The sequence below is a fragment of the Pleuronectes platessa genome, chromosome 12, assembly GCF_947347685.1.
Source record: "Pleuronectes platessa chromosome 12, fPlePla1.1, whole genome shotgun sequence".
Lineage (NCBI taxonomy): Eukaryota > Metazoa > Chordata > Actinopteri > Pleuronectiformes > Pleuronectidae > Pleuronectes > Pleuronectes platessa.
The window spans coordinates 13,450,013-13,463,183 of NC_070637.1; the positions used below are offsets into that span (position 1 = coordinate 13,450,013).

Consider the following 13,171-nt stretch of genomic DNA (forward strand, 5'->3'; position numbering starts at 1 on the left):
GGCGTCTCTTCTAAAAGCCTCTCAGAGCGATCGTCTGTGCTCATGTTCTGCTTTGTGGCCCTCAGCAGAGGCGGGAGTTCAGCACCACTGGAGCTCCAGGGCTCCACCAGACACACGACTGGTCCAGCTCTCATCCTCCAGGTCAATAAACCAGAGGAACGCTTAATCCCATCACTGACCTTCAAACGACTGCACCACTGTCCCGGCTGACAGTCCCGTGGTGACGCGTCGGATCTAATGAGAGGCTTTGATCGAAGCTTCTCTTTCCCCCCTTCTTGACTGAACACTCTGTGAAACTTTACACCACAGACTCTAACACATCCGACACTTTCACCAAGTATCAGCTGCGGAGAACATTGCAAGAATGTCTGCGAGAGGAACGTGTCATATTTCCACCAAATATTATTGCAGGACCCCGGCGAACGTGAGAGCACACGACGCTGATGATGTCGGGCAATTAGAGAGACGAGGCCTTTGAGTGGCATTTAGCAATTAACACCTCACTCAGGCCTGTTATCCAACAAACACCTGGGGCAGGTATCTCCCTCCTCGCTAACACCTCGCGCTCGGCGTGTTTGCACACCCCCCTCCGTGTGCCGCCGAGCCGGGGCGAGCGGATCGGTGACGCCGAAGTTGAGAGCCTGTGACACAGCAGAGTGAAAGCCACAGTGGGGGGAGAGAAAAAGCACATCACGTCGCCCCTTCCGGCATGTCTGACGCACAGTGCAGTCATGCTCGTTCCGCCGGTCTCCATGGCAACCGTGGAGCTGTGAAGGCGGCGGAGGGAGATGGCTGCGGCGGAGCTTCTCTAGACGGAGCTCTTCCTTTTCCTTGCCATGGTAACAGTGACAGGAGGTGAATATATAGTGAGCTCTGCACAGAGCCAACTCTGCAGCCAGGGAAAAGCTCATAGTGAGCTGGTTCATCCGGGTGTGTTTTTTATTCTGAGCGTCCGCGGCACGCAGCGTGTGGGTGCTGTGGAGAGACACTCGGCTTGGAAACACTCATTAATGCAAGAGAAGCCTGCGAGTGAGAGAAGAAACTTAGAAGTGTGAAGTCTGAGCGTCGTCTGGTCAGACGACGCTGCCCCGCCAGTGTCCACTTAGCGGAGTGCCAGGAGTGAAGCAGCACTCCTGGCACAGGCACATTAATAACTGCAGGAATAATTACCCATGTCAAATAGCTTCTCTGGGTTTTCAATCACGGAGACAATTTTTTCCTTTTTCTCTATTTACTCTGATCTATCCGTCTCCCTCAGCCACTCCTCCTGATGAAACCGCTCGTTTGTGGGCTCCTCTCACCGTCAACCTGTCTCTTTCGGGGCCTGCCAAGCTAAAGCTGCCCTGAATAAACACCAAATTGCTGCCTGCAGAGCTGGAGACAGCCAGGACTGGCACTACTGGCAGTCCTCCAACCGCTTGTGTCTCCTTAAACCATATCAGTCAGACGTGGAGGAAATGGTGACAAAAACAGGATCTGACCGATTTTTAAGACTTGCCCCTCGGTCATGTGTCAGCGCAGGCGATACCTAATTTAAGTCAATTTAGCAGTGAGGGTGACAACGGAGCAGATGCCCTCTGCTGACTTGCAGTCGTCACAGATGGTATCTCCGTCGGCGTCTGGATGTGCACGGTGTCGGGATGCGGGTCGGCTCAGACACCAAAGATGAGAGTTGCCACCTCTCGGGCTGAGAACTGGGTCTGACGGAAGATGGAGCCAGGAGCCTGTCTCCATGGACAAACACCGTGTCGAGAAAATGTACCGTTCTGTGCTCAGATTGTGATCTACAGTACGTTACTGCAGTGCTGCCGTCTGTCGCCTCTGCATTCCTACTGAATATTGACACTGTCTTTCTCCTCCGCGCGTGACGGAGCTGCTTTACATTGTCAGAGAAAGACATGCAGGGAATCAGGAATAGTAACTGCTGTGGTACAAGCGATAACACGTCCAAACTGTTTATCTTTAAGATTAAATTCATCTTAATTAATGGTCTGATCACAGTCGTTGTTGTGATTTGAATGAGCTGGGTGTCAGCCGCAGGAAGTGAGTCCTGCAGTGGTGATGCCTGGACAGCCACTGTGGCACTGCTGCTGCCACCAAGTGGAGGTCTGAGGAACTGGCTCTCCAAATGAGGCCAGATGTCACCCCTGCTATATGACCTTTCACTGTGATATGTGTGGGTATAGCATTATATCAGCACCAACCTGGCTGCCCTTAATCTCTGCTATTCAGACGCAGCGACTATAAACAAGCTTTCAGATGATTTTCGGGGGGAGCGTGGCATTCATGCAGAAACCTAAATTATTTATTGCGTGCGCTGCCAGATGCTTACCTTTTGTGCGTCTTCCCATTTCTCCTTGTTTTCCTCCTCCAAGAGGTTGCTGATGATTTGAAAGAAGTTCTGTGGAGATGATGAAAGGGGAAAATACATCACACGCCCACACACACAACTACTACAGGCACTGGGGCGAGATGCTTTTCAAACCATGAGACGTAAACACTGTGCACTCGGAGGCGACTATTATGGATGATATACTGACATTTCTGATCGCAGGAAATTAGGGAATTGTGTGCTGGGGGAATAATGGCGTTCCCCGCAAGGGCTCAATGGCGACAGGAAATTCACAGCTGAGACCGCCATGGGGAAATGATTCGAGAAAAAGATGGAACGTGTGATTTGCCTCTGACAAAAATACACCTTGAACCCTTGCAGCGTGCAGCAAACACCAAATGCTAGAGGAGAGGAGCACAAGCTGCAATCAGGGAAAAAGGGAAAGGAGGATGAAAAGGAATGTTTGAGCAGATGTGTGGATTGTCTTTTTTTCTCTCTCCAGCAGCGGGAAGCAGGGGCTGCTCGGGGTGCATGCCTGCAGTAGTAATAGGACCCCCTGTCTGATCTTTAGCCTTGTTATTTCGTCTGGTCTACAATGTGCCTGAGGGAGTGGCTCTCTCTCTTGACACAGGCTATCTTGTTTTCTACTTGAATGCTTATGCTCCCTCTGGTGGTAATGTGCCCACTTTAACACTGCATTAGCGCAGAGACACACGGAGGGGGTGGGCTGGCTGGCTGACTGCTCTCCTGTCTGCCCCCCCCCCCCCACACACACACACACACACACACACACACAGAGCATAGGGCTCTCATAATAACCAGGGACAGGATGCTTTCCTCATCTCATAGCTTGTCTAAGGTGGGGGAGAATGGCTGAATGGGCCGGGTACTCCATCCGTGGCCGGCACATTTTGGCTTTTATTGCTGCAGGATATTAGCAGCCGACCGTGCACCTTCCACCACCGTAAATGTGCACAACACCAGCAGAAAACTCGGGGAAAGGAACATCCCTGACATTTTGTCGTCCAAATACCACCGAGCTTTGGACGTTTGTAATTTAGTGAGTTGACCATTTTGGGTGATTTAATTATCTCTGTCCTGAGCTGAAGGAAAAAGCTGCATTCCAATTAAGTTGTAACACATTCAAAAGAGACAAAAGCTCCCATAGTCTGTCTATGGGAGAGGGTTCGGGTTTCTTTTCCCCTTTTTGTATATATTCTTACTTTTAGAGTTTATACTCATTCCTCCCCCTTAAACCTGGATATCGTTATAGCATCTAACAATGTGAGTTTATGTTCACATTCAATATACTGTAAAAAGCCTATTGGGTGACATTTTACTGGATTTTATAACAGCTTTTTCTCACCTTGTTAAAAGCAGAAATCATTTCTACTTCCCCACAGAAAAATGGCTGATGTTTACTCTTAATTTCATCTTTGAGCGTAAGAACAGCACTCAGACCAGCTTGATACAGGGGCGGAGGAAGATGGGAAACACCCATAAGAACTATATTGGGAGAATTAGGGTTTTTCATTAACGCAAGTACAATAGTCAATCTGTTGTTACCAGCACAGGGCGAGCAACAATGACTTCTTTCCCATTCAGCTGACTCTGAAAGAACAGCAGGAGCCAAACATGTGGTGAGGGAAAGACACACACACACACACACACACACACACACACACACACACACACGGGCACTCTATAACAATATGGGCATATAACACTGCACAAAGATGTCTCAGAAGGGTGTCTTTGAAAAACGACACGGCTCTGAGGATCTAAATTATGTTATTGGCGATGGGGGTGGAGCTTTAGCTATAATCTCCATCATCCTATTGACATAAAGAGGATCAAGACAGCAGTCAACCCAGACATGATGAGATGAAACAGTTCGGGACGTGGGGGGGGGGGGGGATCTGCTGATACAATACAGACACGGAATTGTGTTTGTCAGCCTTTTGTGGCGTTTCCGACGTGTTGAACAAAGCACATGTGCCAAGCCAAGATCCGAATGTGTTATAACAAACCCCACCCTGCACTTACTTGAACATCGTCGGACGAGGGCTCGTAGCTGGCTCTCTTGAATGTCTCCGTCACATTGCGCAGGATCTCCACAGACGACAGCAGGTCGCCGGCGTAGAAGTTCCTCCTCTGGGTGAGGTCCAGAAGGTTCTTCGTGACCTGGGACATCCCGTCCCCAGCCAGCATCCTCTGTCCCTTTGCAAGGTGCCCCTGAACCTCCAAAAACAGCAGAGGAAAGGACTTGGGGCCTTTGGTGTCCTCAGCAGGTTTTCTTTTTTTCTTTTTGCCAAATACACACTTAGCTGCACATTCGGAGTTAACGGAGTGAAAAAGATCAGGAAGAAAGAGCCTGCTCTCTGAGGCCCCTCCTGTGACACATGTATATCTGAGCCGGGTCGAAATGTATTCTGCCTCACGGATGTTTTGAAATGAGCCAGTATGAATAAAAGAGTTAACTGGAGCAGAAGACTCGCATTTAGGCAGAAATTGCACAGTGAAATGACATTTCACATCATTGCACAGGGTTTAGGTCCATAAATACACGTTCACAGGTGCAGCGCTGTATGTGATATCTCAGCTCTTCTGAACGATTCTATTTTTTACCGTGATGGAGGTTTTTCAAAAATCACTTCTTCTAATGGACGTTTTATTGTTTTTGCAGGCTAAACACACACACACATACACACACACACACAAGCCTATATACTATATCTTAAAAATTGCATCAAGATATTCTCAGATTGAAAATGTCTCCAGCATGCAAATGACTAAAGGATCCATCTCTTCATCTATCTCTACATCTCTCTATCTCTCTAAGTTTCCATCCATCTATCTCTCCATCTATCAATTAATCAATCTATGTCCATCTATTTATCTATCTCTCCATCTATATCTCTGGCTATCTATCTATCTCTCTTACCTCCATCTATCTGTCCATCTATCTATCTATCTATCTATCTATCTATCTATCTATCTATCTATCTATCTCTCTCCATCTATCTCTTCATGTATCTCCATCTATTTGTATCCATCTCTTTATATCTATCCCTCCATCTCTCCATCTATCTCTTCATATATACCTCCATCTCTGTCTATCTCTCATCCATCTATCTATCTCTCCATCTCTATTTCTCTCTCCAAGTATCTCTATCGATCTAGATTTTGATTTATCTCTCCATCTATCTAGATTCATATCTTTGTATATATATATATATATAAATATCTCCCGCTCTCTAGATTATTAAAAAAACTAAATTGTAATATATTGAAGTATGCTATTTAAAATGCAGTAGTGTGTGTGTGTGTGAGGAATAAGACCTAATATGATGATACAAGTACAATGTGCTTCTTCCAGTCTTAACAATAATTGACATCATTTGTTTCTTCTCTTTGTTTTTTATCTGATCAGAGACTGACACTGATGAGACGAGAACCGGCCGGAAACACTAAATCAACCCGTTGAGGACCCGACTATGACCGTTCATTACAAAAGAGAAAAATGACAAAAAATCAGTTTTGTAATTTGCTCCTCCGTATTGAACGTGGTTAATCTTTAGGTACAGTGTGATGAGAATTGGGGGAGAGCGGGGGGGAGGTAATTTATGATGCATTGGAAACAGAGGCAGTGAGAGGAAGCTGACTTTGCACCTACTGATTGCTGCAAGTATCTGAATTCGTTTGTTATGCATCGAGCATAGCTGGGCTGCTCCCAGAAGGCCATACCGCGGTGATCCAAAGAGCAGCGTCGACTAGTGGTGCCTGTAGAGGAGGAAGAGGAGGAGAAGGAGGAGGAGGAGGAGCAGAGGAGACAGCGACAGATTTGGAGGGGAGATGGCAGGATGAGGGAGGGAGGGAGGGATGAGGATGCAGGCGGAGAGAGTGCAGAGATGGAGGGTGGGGTGGGATTAAGGAGAGCCAAAAGAAAGGCAGATGGAAGAGGAGGGGTGGAGGGAGCGGAAGGACAAAAAAGAAGAGGACAGATAAATTAATTCTTCTCATGAGAGACTTTTTTCTTTTTTTTTCTTCATTTCGGTCGCCCATCACTCATCATCAAAATTTGATATTGCCCATTAAACGTTGCAGTGGATGGAGAGGGAGAGGGAGGACTATGGAAGGAAAGAACTGCAGTGTCATACAGAATTGGTTTTATATTCCATCGGCTCCAGACGCAGGCTTTCAATGCACAGTACGAGCTGCGTGGAAACAAGATCCAGTGGTTTACTCAACCACCGGGCTGTGATAGCTGTCAGGCATTTAAACAGGGATCCCGGAATAGCCGACCCACCCAACATCCCTCCACATCCCCCCCACACACATCCCACGTATGGGGTCTAACATCACATCTTCCCAGCTGTCGACCTGGCGGAGTGCACTTCACACATCACCAAGCCGCTCCGGCACAGGTGCTTGACATCCCGAGGAAAACTCCCACAGTACAAAACATTTCCCCTGGCGTCCGTGCTTCACATAAACTCATCGCTATGTCTTCCTCGCTCGCCCGCTCCCTCCCCGCCTTCCACACACAGACAGAGAGAGAGAGAGAGAGAGAGAAAGAGATCAAAACCACACCTCCTACGCCCACCTCCTCAACTGCTACTACCTGGCGATATGCACTTAAAGCCACGAGTGCACAGAAAACATCGCTATGTGCCGGGAGCGTCCATGCAGGACCGCGAGACGGCCCAGAGGGCAACAGGAGAGGCCCACTGGTTCACACTTTGCCGAGCATCCGTCTACCCCTGAGCCGGCTTCACCTGGGAGGTTTTATTTACCTTCATATTGAACACTCCTTTTGTTAAGCACTCCAAAAAATATATATTCTCACATTTCTATTCGATCATCTCCCTGCCCATACAAAATACGGCACGGTAAAATGTGTATTTTCAAAGGGTGCCTGAAAAAATTGGGATTCACTGGCTCCATCATTCTTAAAGGTCATTGTAAACTGAGAGACGGTGGGGTGCTTCAAATGCGAAGCGGCAAAAAGACACGGAGCGCCGAGAGGAGGCCTCATTCAAGAACCTCTTTAAACTAATAAGCAGGAAAAACTGCTCGAATGAAAGACGAAAATCTTGTTTGTGTATCAACTTGAAAGATGAATTGAATTCAACAGTAACAAAAAGACTGTAGAATATAAAAGAGACAGATCGAGATTTGGCTGTCAAATGACCTGTGGTCGGCCGTCGTCTCAGTATTACACTGGATGATGCAATTTGAATGTGAATTCGGCAGAACAGGAAGGTTCAAAAATTGCTCAAGGCCAGAACCATTTCAATGTGAAGCGCGTTGGAACAGAGCTCATTTTTGTTTTGTCTGCACGACGGATTTGCAGAGAAAAAATTCAGGATTTTAGGGGAAACAAATGTGGTGGAGGTTTATTAGCTGTATAAAACAAAACCTAATACCACACTTGTTGCCATTTCATAACAAAAAAACGTCCATAAGCACTTCTCTGGTGCTCGCGGGGTTTGAATTACTGAGGAGGGAATGAGCAACTGTAAATTCAGCTTTATCGTCTTCCCTTTTGTCATCAGTTTTGTGTATTCAATAGATGCACATTTTTATAAATGAACATTGTATTTAATTTAGTTTTATATTCCTGAATCGAATACTTTTTAAGTTATTTAGAATCTGCTTCGACCCGCGACAGTCGTGGGCTCAAACAGGTTCAGGGCTGCAGACACAAATCTTTTCACTGGGATTTTGCACCAGCCTGTCGTCTGTCCCTCTGTGATGTACGTAGAGTAGGTTGACAGTGAAATATAGGTCAGTGGAGATGTGCTCGATCAAAACCAAGGCTCCACAGAGGCATTGACCTGTCGCTGTCCGGTTTTTACTGCATCCTTAACTCGGCGGCCATTAGAGGACAACTTCTGCCCAAACAATCCTACCCGAGATAAAAGAGGCTAAAAACCGAGTTTACAACCTGAAGAGTTAAGACGAGAGAAGTCTATAAAAACACACGCTGAGGAGGAGTTCTGTGGACTTAGTGAAGTGAATATAACCAGTGGTGGAAAAACAACACAAATCTTGCAACACTGCATGTGCGAGTAAATACTGAACATGCGTATAGGATGGTGTTATTTGTTAGAGGGCACAGGATAATTTCCCTCTGCATAAACCTGTACTACCTTGGTTTAATAGCTTGTGGTTCTGTTGCTTTTATTGCTCCTTTCAGCCAAGTGACTCAAACTTCAGTTGATGATTCAGATTTCTCATTAGAGACGCAGCATCCGCTTATACATGCAAAATCTCTTCTTCAAGGTTGCTAGTAAAAACAATCCACATCCGCCCACTTTCCAGAGACGAAGCCAAAATATATGGAAACACACCGTCTTCCACATTTGGAATCTGCATAGTAGTAGGAGTGTAGCGGCAGCGAGGTCCACGCTCGACCAATCACATCTCAGTCTCAGCCGTTAATCAGGACATTTCAGATTGTTTTTAGAGCCTCTATTCACGAATTCAAACCAACTACTGTTATTAAAAACACATTAAAACTATCTGAAATGACAGAAACCATCTTGGAGAAAAATCTATTCAACCCATACTGCAACCAGCCACCAGATGGCGTTTGAGATACTTTGGCTTCACTTTTGGGGAGCTGTCATGGCGTCCATCTTGATATATAGTCTTCATGTATTTGTCCTAATACAAGGTACACTGTTACACTAAATGATACTGAACATATTGGTTATTTTGTCTTATTTAAAAGAACAAAATATAACTGTGAAGATGAGTTGAAACAATTTTGTGAAATACAATTCTATCATTATTATACAAACACAGCATAATTAAAGAAATGCAGTTATGTATTGTATAGGATCGCGTGGTTGCTCATGTCGTGTTTTGCTTCTGCCCTCCACAGCACTTAGAGGTCACCTAAGGAGCATCTAAGTGTCCTCTACGTGTTTACAGATGTGTGATCGTTGTCTGAGTGATCCAAAGCGAACAAATTCATCTGCTGTGTGCGAGCGTCCTCTCGACTTTTCCCACTTTCTCGCCTCCGGTGGCGGTTGTCATCCGCGAAGACCACGGCAGCGCTGACGACCCTGTTCCTATGATGACCTTGATGACGCCAGCTGACTGCAGCTGAGTAGGCACTGATGGCCCTAACACATTCAGACGCCTCACCCGCTCAGTCTCACTGCATTCGTGTCGCACACTTTGTCGTGTCTCTCTCGCTGATCAATATTTCATCTTTGTTTATACTCGCTCGGCGCAGCCATTACGTTTCTGACTCGTCCTCGAACAGGGGAAGAGGTCTAGACGTGAGGGGTTTGGTCTCATTTCCCATTTCTTCCCATCGAAGGCTTTGCTGGATTGACCTTAATCTAATTACAGGCCAAAGGTTGGAAGGTGTTGATTTCATTTATAGTTTCATAATGTGGGCTCTGAGAAACCTGCTGACACCGGACCTGTGATTAATGGCTTTAGATATAAACTTGAGCCGACCTGAACTGTTGTTCATCATGCTCTGTTTTTCTTGTGGTCAGTAGCGGCTGTGACCGAGTGGACGTGCTGCAGTTGAAACACTAAAATATGTCTGTTGTTCTGTCCTTTTATCAAGATACTGTTCAGGCTTTAAAGGTCCTGCTTCTCAATTAACTGATACAGCAGCCTTGTGTTATTGCTTTAGGCAAATTGTTGTGCATCTTGTGCATAAAGATCACAATCTTCAAGTCAACCAGCACTGGCGCACACAAAGAAGTCGGCACTAATTATCATGAAATGTCACAATGTGTTGACCTGCAGTACAGTGTGTAACATTTAACAGCATCAACACAGCAGCAGGTTCCAAAGTAAGCTCCATATAAGAGGAGTTTGTGGAACGAATGAGTCGTTTATGTGTGAGGTTCACAAGACTACTTTTAATTTCCTTTTTTTTGTATTATAATTAATATAATTAATGAATGTGATACTGCTCTGTAAAGAAAAGTAATTAGTCTGGCTGCAGTAAGGAGCCAAGTGTCTCACTCTGACTAAGTGACCTGAGACAACTCTCAGTGTAAATTAAATTCTTAATCAGTGAAGGTGTTGAATTTCCGTCACAAGAAGAAGACGACAGCCCAAAAGAACCCAAAAGTCCGATAGTGTGAGCTTGAAATAGCTTTGTAGTGCCGAGCAGTTATTAACCATAAAAGTAATGTCAAGCCGGAGAGCTAATGTCACACCAGTAAATCTTACTCTGCATAACTTTGCCTCAGGTGAGCCATCTGTGAACGCCACTGTGTTTTCCTGCCACACCTAATTTACCAGTTAGCCTTTTTTTTTACGGTTGTGGAAGACGTGTGGATTCAGGGAGTCCAGCCTGTGTGGAGTTTTATAACATGTGACTTTAACAGCCGACACCGCCCCCATCGGCCTGTTGTCTTCCCTCTGCCCTTCACCACACACAGAGATAACCTGGATCACAGCAGCGCTAGCATCGGTTGCATTTCTCATTTCATCCTCGCCTCTTTACCCCCCCCCTCCTCTCCCGTCTTTCTTTCCGGGAGCCGAGTGTTAGTCTCGCCCTGTTAGAGAACGTGCATCCTCTCGCTCTGATGCTCGTCTCTTCGTGCACATATTAAAGCTTCTGCTTAATGTCTGAAAACAGACCTCAACAGTGCTCACTCCCCCCCCCCCCCCCCCCCTTCCCATCCAGTACACACCACTGACGGGTGTAGCCATGAAATACGTGTGGAAATGAAGGGGAGGAAAAGAACATTCACTTTCTCCTTTAAACTGGAAACAGGGCTGTTGGTGCCATGCAAAGAATTCAAGGGACAACTAAAGTCTTGTTAACTTTCCTTTGTGGCCTTATTCTTCATCATAGTAGAGGAACATTAATGACACTAGTGTGATTCAAAGCCATACTTTGAAAAACAATGCAAATGTGGCTCCATCAATAGTCTTGAATATACATAAAATATTATTCCATTATTTAGCCCCTTTTATTAGAGGACTTCTGTTTTTAGGTTCCATCAACCACATCATTTAGCTGGTCCACTCTGGATGCATGAGTGTGCATCATGGAACATCTTGCTTCTCATTTATTTAGGTGAAACAAAAAGTAAGAGGAAATGATCTTCCGGATATCCAAAGACAATCTCTGTTGAATGTGTAACAAACATAAATATTTACAGTACTTCCTGCACCTGTTTGAAAGGAAATACCATTGTGTCATGGCATTTACTTGATTAGATGGGCCTACTTGTACTTGAGGAAATGCATAATCACAACAGAAACTCGAGAAGCAGCTTCCTGTGTGAACAGACGCACACCAGATGCAAACAACCTCGCACTGCGTGTGACATGATAGAAAAGAGAGACCATCCAGTGTCTGTGGACCTCTGGGTGAACACTGTACCATTTACAAATCAAGACCATGATAAGAGAAGACGTATTGAAGGTGTTGCTCACCTGTGGCATTGGGGGGGCATCTGTTGAAGGCCAGTTCTCCAGAAGGCGTCCGTCTCCACACCATGGACACCGCATAGTCCTCGGGACAAATCTCATACGGTGCTGAAGAGCAAAGTGATACTGAGTTAATGCAAAGAGCCAACAGCTGTGCAGTGCTGGGGAATATCACTGTGGGAGCTATATTATAATAATAATAGTTTTATAACGATACAGATGATGACAATGTGTTTAATGCAAATTTATTTTGGAAATTGCAGCGTGAGCTGTAATGATACTTGCATTACTCAGTGTGTCCATGACCATCATAATACATCCAAATTTATTCACCCCCCTCCTCTGGAGCCACTTATCTGCATCTCCTCTTCACATTCTGTTTGAAATCATCTCGTGTAATGAGACATGTCATTCAACTGCTCACTGATAATTATCTTCCCGCTTTCAATTGGCTTCCCAGAGGCCTCTCTGCATAAAGACTCATTATCCTCCGGCTCACCTGGGCAGCGCTGCTCGCTGCACTTTCGGACTTCCTCTCCCTTGCCGTCGCACTGCTGCCCGGTCACCGCCGCCCCCTGACACAGCCGCACTCGCCTCTGCCATCCGCCGTCACACGACTTCGAGCAGCCGCTCCACGGACCCCAAGGATTCCACTGGCCGTTGGCTAGAACAGAAGCACGCAGGGTCAGACACAGATACTCTGAGATGCAACAAATTATTAAACCAACACCTACTGCTGTCCACGATTTGTATTAGTGTGTGGAATCTAAAATAAGTTTCTGTTGCACTTGATTCTAAATGATTGAGTAAATGCAGTTTGTCGTTAATATTGCAAAAATGAACACGATTACTCTGAATAATCAGGAGACTGTGTGTTTTACGACTCCAGAAGCTGCTCTGTGAGTGGTGATTATTTGCTTCACTTTGCCAATACTAAAACTCATTTTTGCTGAAGTTTCCAAAACGGGCGGCATGTTTTATGTCCTTGTAATGAACACTGTTAAATTGTGCATTAGACACAAAAAAAAAAAAACAGATGCGCCCCTTCAGCGGTGTAGTAAATCACATACCCTTGTCTGAACGGAGAGGTACAACACCTGGAGCAGCGAACACACTCTACTCTGGTCTGCACCTCCACTTGCCCTCTTCTTCACACGTGTCAGGCTGTTTCATGTCCTACAACTAACCTCTGTCACGTCCGCTCCCACCAGGAGTAAAACAAAAAAACAGGAACCACTGTGGGGTTCTTTTGGGGCTAAAACTATCCACCAGACCCAGTAGATATTGAAGCCTCTGGCCCGACATCAGAGCACCAGATTCCTCAGACAGACGCATGCTCATGTGTTTCAAAGAGCTCACTGACGAAGTTCTAACACATAGCATTGATTCAAAGTCCTTCTCAGGCCTTGATTGTAT

At 45.7% G+C, this 13,171-nt stretch overlaps 1 protein-coding gene across 1 annotated transcript in view; it reads right to left on the reverse strand.

Annotated features, from left to right (window-relative positions):
- adgrb3 (adhesion G protein-coupled receptor B3) overlaps nt 1-13,171 on the reverse strand; it is a 119,760-nt gene that overhangs the window by 49,257 nt on the left and 57,332 nt on the right. Inside the window, exons 7-11 of the mRNA XM_053436382.1 lie at nt 12,255-12,419; nt 11,762-11,863; nt 6,009-6,115; nt 4,379-4,573; nt 2,333-2,401 (exon numbers count right to left, since the gene is read on the reverse strand). Of these exons, the coding sequence (XP_053292357.1) occupies nt 2,333-2,401; nt 4,379-4,573; nt 6,009-6,115; nt 11,762-11,863; nt 12,255-12,419 (638 nt within the window). The remainder of the gene's footprint in view (nt 1-2,332; nt 2,402-4,378; nt 4,574-6,008; nt 6,116-11,761; nt 11,864-12,254; nt 12,420-13,171) is intronic.